This window comes from Kogia breviceps, chromosome 12 (genome assembly GCF_026419965.1).
Source record: "Kogia breviceps isolate mKogBre1 chromosome 12, mKogBre1 haplotype 1, whole genome shotgun sequence".
NCBI lineage: Eukaryota > Metazoa > Chordata > Mammalia > Artiodactyla > Physeteridae > Kogia > Kogia breviceps.
In genome coordinates, this window is record NC_081321.1 from 1697375 (window position 1) to 1711852 (window position 14478).

At 59.3% G+C, this 14478-nt stretch overlaps 1 protein-coding gene across 2 annotated transcripts in view; it reads right to left on the reverse strand.

Moving 5' to 3' along the window:
* WNT5B (Wnt family member 5B) overlaps nucleotides 1-12650 on the reverse strand; it is a 90684-nt gene extending 78034 nt beyond the window's left edge. Inside the window, exon 1 of one of the 2 annotated variants that reach the window (XM_067008471.1) lies at nucleotides 12590-12650. In XM_067008471.1, coding sequence (XP_066864572.1) covers nucleotides 12590-12591 — 2 coding nt within the window. In that variant the 5' untranslated portion in view covers nucleotides 12592-12650. Of the gene's footprint in view, nucleotides 1-11861; nucleotides 11907-12589 lie in introns of those variants that run through there. The other variant, XM_059081376.2, reaches the window with a different exon arrangement.
* Nucleotides 12651-14478: the final 1828 nt, after the last annotated feature.

The following is a 14478-nucleotide window of genomic DNA, read 5'->3' on the forward strand; positions in this document are numbered from 1 at the left end:
TAATGCCACGCCTAAATGTGAAAATAACACCAAGGTGAACCCTTCTCTCCAGACATAACCCACCCTCAGATGATGTAGGCAGAGCCAGTCACTGGCTATTGCGCAAGAGTGGCTTGCGAGGTTGTTTAGAAGCATAATTAGGGTGAACACCTGCTGGGCACGGCTTTCTGTGGGCAAGGCCCCGCTAAGTGCTTTCCCTGTGTTTCCTTTCAGCCTCTCAAGGGCCTCTAACAGATGAGGAAACAGAGGGCAAGAGGGTTTGGGTGGCTGGTTCAAGAGCCCCTCTGTGTGTGGTCACACTGCTGGTGACTTTGTGTTGTTTGTTTTGTTTCGTTTTTGTTTTGTTTTTTTTGTTTTTGGCTGCATGGCTTGTGGGATCTTAGTTTTCCCACCAGGGAATCGAACCCAAACCCTCAGCAGTGGAAGCGCCGAGTTCTAACCACTGGACCGCCAGGGAATTCTCACTGCTGGTGAGTTTTGGGGCTGGGACCGGGCTCCTACTGGGCTGCAGAAGTTGATTTTTCAAGCACTGCACATAGAGATCAGACTTCCTCTTTCATGATAAACACATGTGTGTTAATGTTGTTGATATTTTTTCTGACATACTTTCCAATGCCAAGGCAGTGAAACAGGAAAATATAAAATGGAAAAAAGAAAAAGCCCAGCACTCTAGTTGTAGGATGTAACTTCCTTTTGATCCTTTGGGATAGGATTTTGCCTCACCAGACAAGCTTCCACAAAGTTTTCAAAGACTCTCTCATAGAGATAGAGAAACGAGAGGACAGGTGCCACGTAGGAATCACTATTGAGTCACCAGGGGCTGTGTCTCGTCAGTGCATTTTAAAAGTCTCTGTGTCACTATCCTGCAGGGACGAACAGCGCCTCACAGTGGGTATAAGCCACTTTCACACACATCGTCTCACTTTTTTTTTTTTTTTTTTTTTTGCGGTACACGGGCTTCTCACTGTTGTGGCCTCTCCCGTTGCGGAGCACAGGCTCCGGACGCGCAGGCTCAGTGGCCACGGCTCACGGGCCCAGCCGCTCTGCGGCATGTGGTATCTTCCCGGACCGGGGCAGGAACCCGTGTCCCCTGCATCGGCAGGCGGATTCTCAACCACTGCGCCACCAGGGAAGTTCCAAGAATGTGTGTGTATATCTATATATCTATACTTATGTCTATATATATATCTGAATCACTTTACTGTACAGAAGTGATTAACACAACATTGGAAATCAACTATACTTCAAGAAAATAAATTTTAAAAGATTATTAAGCTAGCTTTATGTTAAATTTCAAATGAATCTCTTAAGATGCATCCTGATCTCAGATATGTTAAAATGTGTCTTAGCATAGAGAACAGACTTGGGGTTGCCAAGGGGGAGGGGGTGGGGAAGGGATGGATTTCGAAGTTTGGGATTAGAAGATGCAAACTATTATATACAGAAAGGATAAACAACAAGGTCCTACTGTAGAGCACAGGGAACTATATTCAATATCCTGTGCTAAACCATAACGGAAAAGAATATGAAAAAGAATATATATATATATGTACACACATATGGCTAACTGAGTCACTTTGCTGAACAGCAGAAATTAACACGACTTTGTAAATCAACTATACAGCAATAAAATAAATTTTTACGGTGTGTCTTAGTCTTGATGAAATACGGTAATCCGTGACCAGCTTTCCCCAACTGGGGTGATAACCTCCCTGGCGTCACTAGCTCATTAGTTCATCAATACCACTGAGCGGTGGCGATGCTGATTGCTGGGACTACTCCAGGGGCCCTCTCAGGTTGGGTCCTTCAAGGAAAATTCCAAGAGCCCGGAGCCGCGGAGCCCACAGCAGCGCCTTGTGAGAGCAGCTGTCGTAGAGGTGAACTTTCAGATTTCCTTTGTCTCCTCGCCGCCCAAACCAGCCGAGTTACAAACACTCGGTCCTTCTGGACCAAACCCTGAGCACGCGCTGCAGCATCTGGGTGACGGCTCCTTGACGCCTTCAGTTTGCTCAGCAGAGAGTTAAAGAAGGGGGCTGACGCTGCCTACGTGCGGGAACCGCCCTACCTCGCACAAATCGTCACAGCGCATTCTCAGAATAACCCTATGAGCCGGCCATTAATATCGCTGTTTAAACGATGAAGAACAGGGAGCTCAGAAAAGCTCAGCAACATGCGCTTTGCACTACACGGGGGAAGGAGAACAGGGAGGCCAGAGGCCTCTACGAGCCTGAAAATCACAGCCGTGCTAACCTGAAGCCCGGAAGGCTGACGCTGTGTGAACAACTGCACAGCAAACAACAGCCCTTCTGCTGCAGAGCGCCCCGCTCTCAGGGGACCCGCCGGTCGGCAGGAAGGCCGGTCACCCCCCTGAGGTGGTCCCCTGCGCTGCCCCAGCTGCACGGAGGGCCTCCCCTGAGATCTGCTGAGAACACAGCGTAACCAGCCACGTGCCTGGTAGGGAGGACGAGACGTGAACACAAGTGATCGCGACGTAAGACGAAGTGTGAAAGGGGCCCCACGGACGACCTGCGAGCTCCCAGCCAGAGAGGTCATTTCTGACAGAGGCGGGCAGGGGGCTGGCATCTGAGGCGCACCTTGAAGGACACGCGGGTTCCCCCGGGGAGGGGGAGCGGGAGGGGGCTTGGCGGGAGCAGACACCGGGGAGCGGGACTCCGGTGCGGCTGCAACACAGAGAAGCAGAGGCGAGAAGCCTGGGAGGGTGGGTGGGGTGAGGACTAGACGGCTCCTGCACACCAGAGTCAAGATATCCTATCGGGCTTCCCTGGTGGCGCAGCGGTTGAGAGTCCGCCTGCCGATGCAGGAGACGCGGGTTCGAGGCCCGGTCCGGGAAGATCCCACGTGCCGCGGAGCGGCTGGGCCCGTGAGCCGTGGCCGCTGGGTCTGCGCGTCCGGAGCCTGTGCTCCGCGGCGGGAGGGGCCACAACAGTGAGAGGCCCACGTACCGCAAAAAAAAAAAAAAAAAAAAAAAAAGATATCCTATCAATGCAGCACGGTCACGAGGAGTCCCTCAAGAACGCTGAGCGGGGGGCGGACCCGGCGCGGCAGGGTGACCGTCCGGGAGCGGGTGAGTGGTGTCCCCCGGGAGTGGACCAGGGAGCGAGAGCTGGGGCCGTGACTCACATCCCTCCCGTAAGGGCTCACGCCCGGGCAAGAGCCCCCAAACAGGATGCAAAGTGGATAGTAACTCCAAGAGACTTAAGGGAGACAGAAATAAGGAGAGATTCTCAGGAAAGGAACAGACACGCTTTAGAACAGTGGCCCAGGGGCGATTTTGCCCCCAGGGGATAACAGGCAATGTCTGGAGACACTTTGGCTGTCAGCACACCGGAGGCCAGGTGCTACGGGCATCTAGTGGGCAGGGGTCAGGGGTGCTACGAAACACCCCACAGTGGCTAGAACGGCCCCTACGACAAAGAATCACTGGGTCCAAAATGATCAACGGTGTCAAGGTTTAGAAACATGGTTTTGGGACCACGAGGAGAGGAAAGCGGTGCCCATGTTCCACTCACCAGGCAGCTCGGGAGCCCAAAGGCAGAGGAAGCAGGGGGCCTCCTCCGCAGAGACGCAGCTACTCACCAGGACCGGTGCACACCTCTCCCCACTCCTTTCCTCTACATTCCCGGGCACGTGCTACGGCCGGGCCCGAGAGGCACCGAGGGCGAGGACAGGAGCAGCCCCTGCCCTCAGGGCATCACCTTCCGGAAGGGGGACAAGCACAGAAGAAACACGCACGTGTCTGAAAGTGCTTCCGTGCTTGCACGTGTCGCTGTGGTACAGACTGAAAAGGGACGCCTTTTTCCTGCGCGGGCCGGTCGGCCAGCAGAGCGCTCGCGGCCAAAGCGTGACACGATCTGCCCCGTGTGAGCAGGACGGCTGCGGCCGCGGCCGCGAGGCCAGGTGGGAGGCTGCCGGTGGTGCACTGAGCCAGGAGGAGGGGGTGGAGGGGGTGAGGAGAGGCCGGGGGTCCGGGGATCTTCTGGGAAATGAGACACGTCAAGATCCACTGCCGGACCGGATGTGGCCCCCGAGAGGAGGAGAGAAACCAAGAAGGATCCGGGGCTTACGGCGCGAGCGACTTGGAGGGTGAGACGGTGCGGGCAGTGCGAAGAGCAGACCTAAGGGGAAAGGTCAGAGGTCAGGCCGGGAGGCCCCTCAGACCTTCTAGAGAAGGTGCTGCTTGAACAATCGAGGGAGCAGAGTCTGAAGGTCAAGGGAGAGGGGCCAGCGGGAGACGACGGTGTGAGATTAGCAAGAGGGCAGACGGCACTTACAGCCATCGCGGTGCGTAGAGAAGAGGAGAGGTCCGGGCAGAGGAGGAAAACCCAGAAAGCCTTAGCCGGTGAGGGAGGAGGGAGCCTGGGAGAGCGAGGCATCCGGGGGCCAAGGCACGACCGAGCATCAAGGACGGGGCGACGGTGTAGCCGCCCGAGGCAAACAGAGACCCTTCTCATCAGGTCTCCTCAAATCGTATTCAGTGGGGCTTCACTGGACACTGGCTGGGCAGCCTGGGACCAAAGACACGCGTGCTAGGAACTTCTAGATGGTGCCAGTCGTCCGGAACGACAGCCTAGTGAGGTAGATGGCTATGTGCCTGCAATGCGCTCACGGAACCCCTAACCCAGTTCCTTCCCCACCTCTCCACCTGGTCACACGTGGGTGGAAAACGTCCTGCTAGCAATGGCACAGGGAGGAATGTTCCAGGTCCCCCTGGGAGCAGCCGAGCATCCGGCCTGAGCAGAGGTCAGGTCAGCGCTGCTTCCTCTCTCGGATCTTCTTCTGGCCTGGACCGTTCCTGTGGCTTCCTGTTCTTCTGTGTTTCCACTGTCTGCTGCATGCGTTGTCACAGATGGGTCTTAAGCACAGGGTACGGGAGGATAAAAGACTCAAGAGGCTTTGGAATTCTGCACACTTGCTGTTTGTACATAGAAGGAGTTCCTAGAACAAAAGCTGCTGAGGTTCAGGGACTGTATCTTATATCCCCAGCGCCTGGGACTTGCCTGGACCAATATTTGTTATATGAATAATTCAGTCCACAGAAAAATCATTAAGGATGGCATTCTTTTTAGGCGAAATAGGCCTTCTTCTAGCAAAGAACATGCCATACAATTACAAAGCTCATTGCCCTAAGGTCAACAATCACAGCTGTTTTGGGGGTACCTTTAAGCTCAGGCACCATCGGCACTGTTTCAGCCACGAGGACGCAGTGGAGCACAGGACAGACACAGGGTGACAGACGTTTAACAAGAACTAACAAAAAAGAGAGTTCGAGACAGTGGGTGTGGGGGGGGTGCAACTCTGCCGCTGGGGCCTGAGGGTAGGGGTCCATCCAGCACAGAGAGGACCCCGCCCGCAGCATCGGGTGCACCGCGTGGACAGGAGGGCGGGGCCGGCTACAGGGAGCTTGGTAGACCACGGTGTGCCATCTGGGTTATGTTTAACTGCAGCAGAGCTAAGGAGGGTATTTTCTGGGAAGCGTGCAAACTCCCTGTTAATCCAGTAAGTCCCCTACATACGAACGGGTTTCGTTCCAAGAACACGTTCGTAAGTCCAACAGAATTAGCCTAGGTGCCCAACGAACACAATCGGCTATATAGATAGTGCTGCACTGTGATAGGTCTATAACACTCCTCACACAAGTAATACACAAAAAACAAACAGAAAATAAGGAAAACTTTTAATCTTACAGTACAGTACCTTGAAAGGTACAGTAGCACCGGCACGACACCTGGCACGTGGGGGCTGCCGTCGAGTGAACAGGCAGGAAGAGTTACTGACTGGGGAGGGAGAGGGGGTGGGGGACGGTAGAGCTGAAGGGTCGTCAGCAACAGGAGACGGAGGGCAACCTGCATTGTCACTCACGACTGACACTGACGGCACAGGTTCTGGGCTGGAAATAAAGACACTGTACTACTGTACTCTATACAGTACCGTACAGTAAAGTACACAAATGCACAGCCACTTGTAGGGGATGCTCACACGTGACAACGTATGCCAGACCCGTGAACTAACTTACGTGACTGGACATGCGAACGCACGTCCGCACCTTTGACAGTTTGCAACTTGAAGGTGCGTATGGAGGGGACTGACTGTATCCAGAAAGATACACAAAATCTGCAGGAAAGCCCGTGTGCGAGGGCCCCGAACCTGACACTCTGAGAGGTGCAACTCTCAGAGCAGCTGGAGACTAGGTTAGGGGCAGGGCTGGGGACGGCAGCCTCTGGGCTTTGACAAGTTAAAGGACTTGACCCAACCCCCTAGGTGGAGCCCGACCTCCACCCTGGAGAAGGGTGTGTCGCCCACAAAGCCAGTGGGTCCCCGCTTGTCAACCCGAGGTCCCCCGTGGTCATAAGGAAAGTCTGGGACAACGTCCAGCCGGCACAGGCGTCTGGTGGGGCGGAGTCAGTGCATTTGAACTCCTCGAGGCGGGAAAGCCTCTCCAGTGTGCACTCGAGCCCTGCTCCACCGCGGGCTACTACCGCCGCCCTCGCCTCCATCCCACCGTTTGGCCCTGCCGGCTCCTGGGCGTACCTGAGGGCGAGGCCCTTCACAGGCGCTCTGCGGCTGGTCTCAAGGGTGGACGGACCCGGCCTGGGGAAAAGGAAGACCCCCTCGGGGGATCTGCCCCTGTGTATTTAAAGCGTACTTCAGATTTGATTGTGCAGAGGTTACCCTTTTAAGAACAAGAAAAGACAACATGTCAAGATCTTGAGTGGTTTCCAAACGCAGGGACTCTCCCGGCATCTGCTCAGTTAAAAGGACAGACTCGTGTGAGACGGGGCCCTGCTCGACCGCCAACCCTACAGGCCCCATCAGCACCCTGAGAGCGTCCACTTTTCCTTCCCTTCGTAACAGCCAACGCGGAACGCCCATCCCCTCCCGTCGGTGGTCGCTCCACAAACCGGGACCCTCCACCCCGCGGCTGACGCCCACGCGAGTCGTTCCCTGCCAGGGCTGGCGGGCACACGCGGCGCGGGCAGCTCTGCTCACGGGGGCGGGGCGGGTTCCAGGCTCCGCCCCCACAGCGCGCGGCCAACGGCGCCCAGCCCCGCCCAGCCCGGTGCCCCGCACGCCCAGACGCGCACCGCCCACCGCCCCTCGGCAGCCACAGGAGGGGAACAGACAGTTACTGTTTCCACTTACAAGTGAGGAGACCGAGGTACAGAGAAGCCAGGTGACGTGGCTGGCTTCCGAGGGCCGGGCCACAGCCGCGGTGCCCCCCCCCCCCCCGCCCCCGAGGCCCAGCCTCCAGCGTCTTAGCTTCCCGCGGCCTGCGGACTCGGGGCGTAAAGCCACAGTGCCCCCCGGGGCCCTCACGCCGTCCCCAGCCCCTGCTCCCCAGCGGGACAGGGCATTGCCAGCCCTACGCTTAAATGCAAAATCTCTTTAAAGGTTTCATCACTTTGATTGCGGGTCTTGTACGCCAGACAAGATCTGTATGAAGTATTTAGTGATTCACTACTCAGAGTTTCCCAGGAGAAACTTCCCAACGAGCATGGGTGAGGTATATTCTCTTAGAGACGATTCCACAAAGGGAATCCACTTCCTTCAACCTCCCTCAGCGACAGGAGGGCCATCATCTCTGGGTACCTGGTGGGAAGAGGAAGGGGGGGCCCAGCAGGAACAGAGCCCAGGGCTGCTCTGAGGCTTCTCCCCCAGCGTCCCCTCCAAAAGGGGGACACAGTGAGACTCCGCGGCGAACAGGGTCACCCCGAGCCCGTGGCAGAAAAGCTTCGCTCCCATTTCTTTTGCTCTCCCAGCAGGGCTCAGAGCAGACCTACTGACTGGACATTCCAGGTAACTCGGACGTGACCTTCGGGGGCTAAAGTCTGTAAACCAAGAACTTCTCCAACTGAAGCCAAGACCTCGGGAAATCCACCGCTGACCCTTTATCAATTAGTGAGACAGGAGTGACCCTGGACGGGTTAGCATTTCTGGGGCTCAGGGACCCTGGGTGCCCCCAGGAACTCAGGCCCTGGCCCCTAAGTCACCAGCGGCTGGACACAGGGCCTCGAGCCATCCTTGGGAGGCCGACTAACCGCAGGGGCCCCTCCGGGCCGGAGCCCAAAGCCAGGAGCACAGCCTGAGCCTCCAGCTGGCCCACAAGCCCTGCCTGCAGGCCTGCAGGGGGTGAGACAGTAACTCTGTGAAAGCAGCCCCGCTGCCCCTCCATCGGGAACGGACGCCTTTGATTGGCTGCCTCCCCACCCCCAGGCCTGGTCCACAGCAGAGGGCTTTCCAAAATGGAACCAACCAGAGCTTTTTGAAACAACAGGCTGTTAGAACTGGAAGGGCCTCCAGGGCAATCTAATCTCACGCCCCACATGACGGGAGAGACAACTGAGCCCCCCAGAGGAGATGCTACAATGCACCCCTCCCGCCAGCACACCTCCCCTCGAAACCTCACACAAGAACAGGGCATACAGGCGGACCGGGTCCTCCTGGGCTTTGGAGGGTCGGGGTGCAAAAAGAAACACCCCTGTGTCTGAGAAAACACCCCTGTGTCTTTAGGGCCTGTGCTTGCTCCCAAGGGGGCCCTGGGGCCCTGGGCTGGGCTGGCGACAATTACGGTCAGCACGAGAGTCTCGGCGGCCAGGCTTGAGCTCCCTGGAACTTCTGTGCCTGCTATTTGGAGGGCTCAGGGGAGAGCTTCCCCCAGTACCAAGCAGCTTCCAAAAAGAGTTGGGAAGAAAGCCCCGCGGGCAGAAGCCGGGAGGAGAGAGGCCAGCTTTAGAAAGTCTGGAGGAGAACTCAGGCCGCACAGCTGGGAAAGACCCAGCCGCAAGCACAGGGGCAAGGAAGTCTGGAAACGCTGCCCAGCGGCCAGCAGGGCGAGCCCAAGAGCCAGTGGGTAAAACTGGGATGAGGGGGTGGAGGCTTAAATTTACCCAGGTACACAGAGGCGACTGGGGGCTGGGAGGAGAGGGCCGTCACTGCCAAGGCTGGCCGGACTGGACCAGACTGCAGGTCCGCTCGCCCAGCTCTGCCAGCTCTCTGCCTGGGGGAGTGGACGGTCGCTCCTCAGGGATGGGGAGGTGACTTTTCTTTTTTTTTAACATCCTTATTGGCGTATAACTGCTTCACAGTGGTGTGTCAGTTTCTGCTGTGTAACAAAGTGAATCAGCTATACGTATGTCCCCATATCCCCTCCCTCTGGAGTCTCCCTCCCACCCTCCCTGTCCCACCCCTCTAGGTGGTCACAGAGCCCCGAGCTGATCTCCCTGTGCCGTGCGGCTGCTTCCCACTATTTAGCTGTTTTACGTTTGGTGGTGTGTATAATCCACTCCACTCTCTCACTTCGTCCCAGCTAGGCTGAGAGAAGGTGACTTTTACCATGAAAGGTGTTTCAGACGCAAAGCGATAGGGCCTTTCATCCTCACAGTGTCCGTTCCCAGCCCCTCTGCTGGGTTTCTCTGGACTCTGCTGGAGGCGGTTTGAAGACACTTAATAGAAACCAGCCAGGGACACCCCTGGGGTGAGGATGGGGAACCCCCACGTCCGCTCCTCACTCGGGGTTCCTACATCTGCTGTGGTGAGTCTTGAGAGACTTGAAGGGGCTACAAAAACAGCACCAAACAACCAACCAACCAACCACTGGAAACTCCGAGGACCACATTCAGGTGTGGGGCGCACGGGTGGCGTCTGAGGGCCTGTTCGGAAGATGACGAGGGGGCGAATGACAGGCAGGTTGGAGAGGAGCTCGGGAGCACAGACCAGAGCAGCGGACAGGAGAGCGTTGTGGGCTGACGGTGCTTACTTCAGAGGCGGCCAGGACTAGCGCTTCGTGTGAAGCCCTCCTCGCCCAACCATCCCCGGAGGGAAAATTAGCGCAGCCTTGCCCGGGCTCCTGTCCTTCTTGAAGAAGAGCCAACAAAAAATCTTCCAGCTGCCGCTAGAGCAGGACCAGGGTGAAATACGCAGGTGAAGAACAACCCCCGATCTTTTCTTTTCACAGCCCGTGGCTCCCAGCAATCTGGCTTAAACTTTGGGCACAGACTTTTTTTTTTTTCAGAACATAGTTGTTTCAAGCCAACGAGACACCCTTGGAGACATCAGCGCGACCAAAGGACACGAAGAGGGCTGCTTTCAGGCACGCTGCGCAGACGCCTGCTCACACATTCACACTGGAATACACGGGAAGTCGGGGCCTGGGCAAGCAGGGCTGGTTCCTGCTCCCCGGCAGGCAGGCCCCAGCGGGTCCCACGCCCGAGGGCTGGCTTTCTTTAGGAAAGGAAGGGGGGCTGCCCTTCGGTCCTTATCCACATGTCACCTCGGTAGGTGCTTTGCTCCACGAACCCCCTTCCCTGCGCCTGCTCTACCTGCGCCTTTTGGGGCAGGGACCTGGCCCCCGTCTGCCTCTGGCCTTGGGCCCCGGCCTGGGCCTCCCCACAAAGAGCCCAGCCACATCACTCCTCCCGCAAGCGCGCAGAGGGCTCTGAGCACTGCCCTTCCTTCCCGGGAGACGCACCTCCTTCCTCCCGCTATTTATAACCACAGACCTTCTGTGTGAAGGGAGAACAGATGCTATTTTGAAACAGAGGAAACCACCACTCAGCCTTCCACGTTCCACAGGTCGGCGGGTCTGCCGGGGGACGCGCGTGTGCTCCCGGCGGGCGTGTGGGCACAAGCTCGGGGCCGGGCCTCGCTCACCCACGCCTGAGATTGGAGCCTTGCCTTTGATAAGTAAACTGCACGTCTGAACCAGCAGCAGGAAGGCCGGTGTCCAGGAAAGGGTCCTCAGCTTTCCCAGGGTGTGCCCACTGCGCCCTGGCCCCTCTGTTGCCTTAGGGCCGGCCTCAGGAGGGGTCGGCCCAAGCTTCCAGCCCTGTGCCTGCCTGGGTGCTGGTGTTTGGCCAGGAGCCTGACTCTCTGCCCCACCGGAGTTTTCCGCACCCGTGCCGATGGCATGGCATCACAGCTCTGGCAAGTGGGCACTTCCTTGGCCGCCAGACCGGTCACACAGTCCTGGCCTTTCTCCTCCAGGTACCAGGCGGAAACTCTGCCCAGGGTGGTAGCAACTGAAAGCTGTTGCCAAGTAGCCCGGTGGCAAAAGCAGTGAAGCAGGCCCGGGGGAAAGTGGAGAGCAAGCTCCCCAGAACGGCTGGGTCACCACTCAGTTCCCCCCTCTCTGTAAAACAGAGGCGGTCCCGCTCCAGACAAGTGGAATGGCCTCTCACGAAGACTTGCAGGATGAGAACATCTAGGAACGGGGGCTCTGACTAGAGTGCGCGGCCAACTATCCCCCGAGGCTCCACGAGGAGGTGGAGAAGGGCCACCCCGCACCTCTCCCGGCTGGGATGGAAGAGGCAGCGCGAGCGGAGGTGCAATGAAAGAAAACCGAAAACTGGGAAGACCAGCCGGAGACCTGCTCGGGCTGAGGCGGGAATCCAGGCACCAAACTAGCACTGCTCGCGGGGGTTAAGAGAATCCAGATGCAGCTCTCGCCACAGTCTGGCGGGCGCGGGGCGCAGACCCCACCGCCGACCCCAGCTGGGCCCGAGCGAGCCGGGAAAAGCGCGCGGGAAGCTCGGGGGCTCGCGGCGCGCGGATGGGCCGGGGCCGAGCCTGCGCGCCCGGGGGCAGCTCCCCGCGGCTCCGCGGTCGCCGCCCGGGGCCCGAAAGCGGCGACACCCGCCCGCCGGGAGGGCGGGGAGCGTCGCTACCTGCCGGCCGGGGGCGGCCCCAGCTTTGTTCGGCGGCGGCGACCCCTTCCCCTGCGCGCCCCCCGCGCCGCCGGGCCGCGGCCCCGCAGACCCGTCCAGGGCCGAGCTCGCGGTCCCCGGGCGCGGGGAAGTCGGGCGGCGGGGCGCGGGCTCTGCCTTCCCGGCCGCCGCCAGGCTTACCTGCGCGTCCGCGGCTCGTCAGGCCCGCGGGCTCCGGCTCGCTCTCCACCCGGCCCGGCCCTTCTAGCGCCCGCGGGGCCGGGGCGGCCGGGGGCGCCGACTCTCCGCGCTGCGCTCCGGTCCCGCCGAGAGTCCGCCCGGCCCCGGGGGTCGGCCGGTCGCCCCCGCGGAGCCCGCGCTCCCTGCCCCGAGGGCTCCCGCGCGGCGCCCGGTCCGAGCCGGTGGGCGGAGGCGCGGCGCGGGCGGCGGCCGAGCGGAGGAGGCCGGGCCCTGCGCGGGGCTCGGGCCGGGCGGCTGCGCGCTCCTCTCCGCCGCGGCCGGGAACTCGGGCCCGAGTTGGCTGCGGCGGTGGCGGCCGCGGCTCCGAGTGCAGGGCCGGCGCCGGCCGGCGGGTCCCGGGCCCCGCGCTCCGCCCCGCGCCTCCTCCCCGCCCCCGCCCCGCCGCGCCGCGCCGCGCCGACCCGCCCCCGGGGCTCCTCGCACCTGCCCCCGCTCCCCGCGCGCCCGCTGCTCCGCGGGCCCCGACCCCCGGGCGCGCGCGGGGAGCCCCCCCGGCCCCTCCGCAGCCCCCCCGGCCCCTCCGCCGGAACTCGCCCCGGTCCTCGGGGAGCACCTGGGGTCTCACGCGCCAGCAGCCCCCGGGGCGTCCAGCGCTCCTGCGGGAGCCCCCGGCTCAGGGCCTGCGGGGCTGGAGGCTCCGGGACTCGCGTAGTAGCTTTTCTACTCACATCAAACACTCACACGCGCTCTATCCTGCTTGACTCTCCCCCGGGAGTCTCGGAGTGATCTGAGATTTCTGCCTCACAAACCCGAGCCACTCCCTCTGGTCCTGCACCCCTTTCGACAGCAGCCAGCAGAGCCATCCCTGGGACAAGGAACGCTGACGCGGCGCGGGTCCACCAAGAGGAGTGCTTCCACATGGGAAACGCGCGCTGCCACCGCTTCTGGGACAGCGTCCGGCCTGAATTAGTGATTTGGTGCCCGAAAGTCACTAGAGGCTCGGCTGGGACCGATGTCCCCAAGTCTGGGTAGTGCACCCTGGGTGAGCTGCCCCAGAGGGAGTAGCCAAGGTCCCTCGGAGGCAGAGCTCCAGCTCCAGCCCTGGACCCTATTCCAGACCCCAGTAGCAGGGCACCAACCAATGGGGCCAGCATGGTTTGAGGCCGGCCCTCCAACTGCTTTTTTTTTTTTTTTTTTTTTTAAGTTCTGAACCCCCTCTTCTCTTCCCTGAGCGAGTAGGAGGTCGCTCTGCTAAAGATATTGCCTTTGAATGCAGTACAGTGAGAAGAAAAAAAAAAAAAACAATAGCAGTAATCGAAGGCTTTTTGGCCTTCTTTAATTAGTAACTGAACAGGGTGTCGGCCTCCCCCTTTCAGTGGGGGAAGGGACCGCGGGGGGCGGGCGGTGGTCAGGGAACGAGGGACCAGGAACCCACCGTATTGGGCTGGCAATAGGAGCTATTGTCCTCTGGGTTTTACAATAAGGAAAGTAAGAGCCGTTTTAGCAAATACCAGACTAATTAGAGGGAAAGTCTTCCTTGGAATTGTGCCGTCTTGGCCGGAGGTGCCTGACTACTCTTCCCACCTCGCAGTGAATGGGGTTTATGAGACCAGGTCCAGCAACCTGAAATGAATGGCCTATAATTGCCATGCCCGCCCCCCGCCCCCTTCACGGAGGGGAACTAGTTCAAGGCTTTATCTTTGGGGACAGATGAGACACAGAGGGTAGCTGGCCTCACGCTGGATGAAAGCTTTGAATCCACCTCGTCAGATTACAAATAGGCTCAGTTCCTCTCCTCCTGAGAAGAAAGCATCGGCTCTGGGGTTAGGGTCTTTGTGGGAGGTCAAGGGAAGACCTCATGCAGGAGGCCCCGATCATCCCAGAATGCAAACGGGGAGAATTTGGGGATTCACTTCACACTCACATTTCTTGAGCCCTAAACACACAGAGACGGCTGAGAGCAGTTCCCAGCTGCAGGAAGTTTAAAGTCTAAAGGAAGGAGCACAAGAACAGGCCACTTTGCTTGCCCCCCCCCCGCCCCCAGCTGACCACCCAGGGGGAGGGCAGGTGACAGATGACAGCAACCCCAGCTGAGTGTCTCCGGAGTTGGTCCCGCACCTCCCACCTCCATCTCGGGCCAAGATGAGTCGACAGTTGTGGTCCAGCGAGGGAAGCTGCAGCACCCACCCCCCCAGGAAAGGAGCGCGGGGCTGAGTAGCTGGGAAAGCATTCACACGAGGAGCCCCGAGTCCTGGGCCGGATTCCCAAGGGAAGTGGTGAGCACCCCACTGCGTGAGTCAGCCCGGAGATGAGGGCCGAGGGTACTGTGGACAGATCTCGCCCATGTTTTGTCTGTGATTGCTGGGTGGGGTCTCTTGCCTTCTCCCCCAGAGAAAACATACCCCGAGACTTGGCATTTGTGGTTTAAACAAAGGAAGAGAAAGCAAGTATTTGGACATGTGGAAATTAGTAAAGACTCCTGCTCTTTATTGGAGACCCCATTCCCCCGTCCCAGTCACGCCCTCACAGGCCACCAGCCACACTGGGAGGCCCCTTCCAAGCCAGAACAGCTAACGAAACCCCATCAGAAAGAGACAGGAGGAGCCGGCCTGTCGGG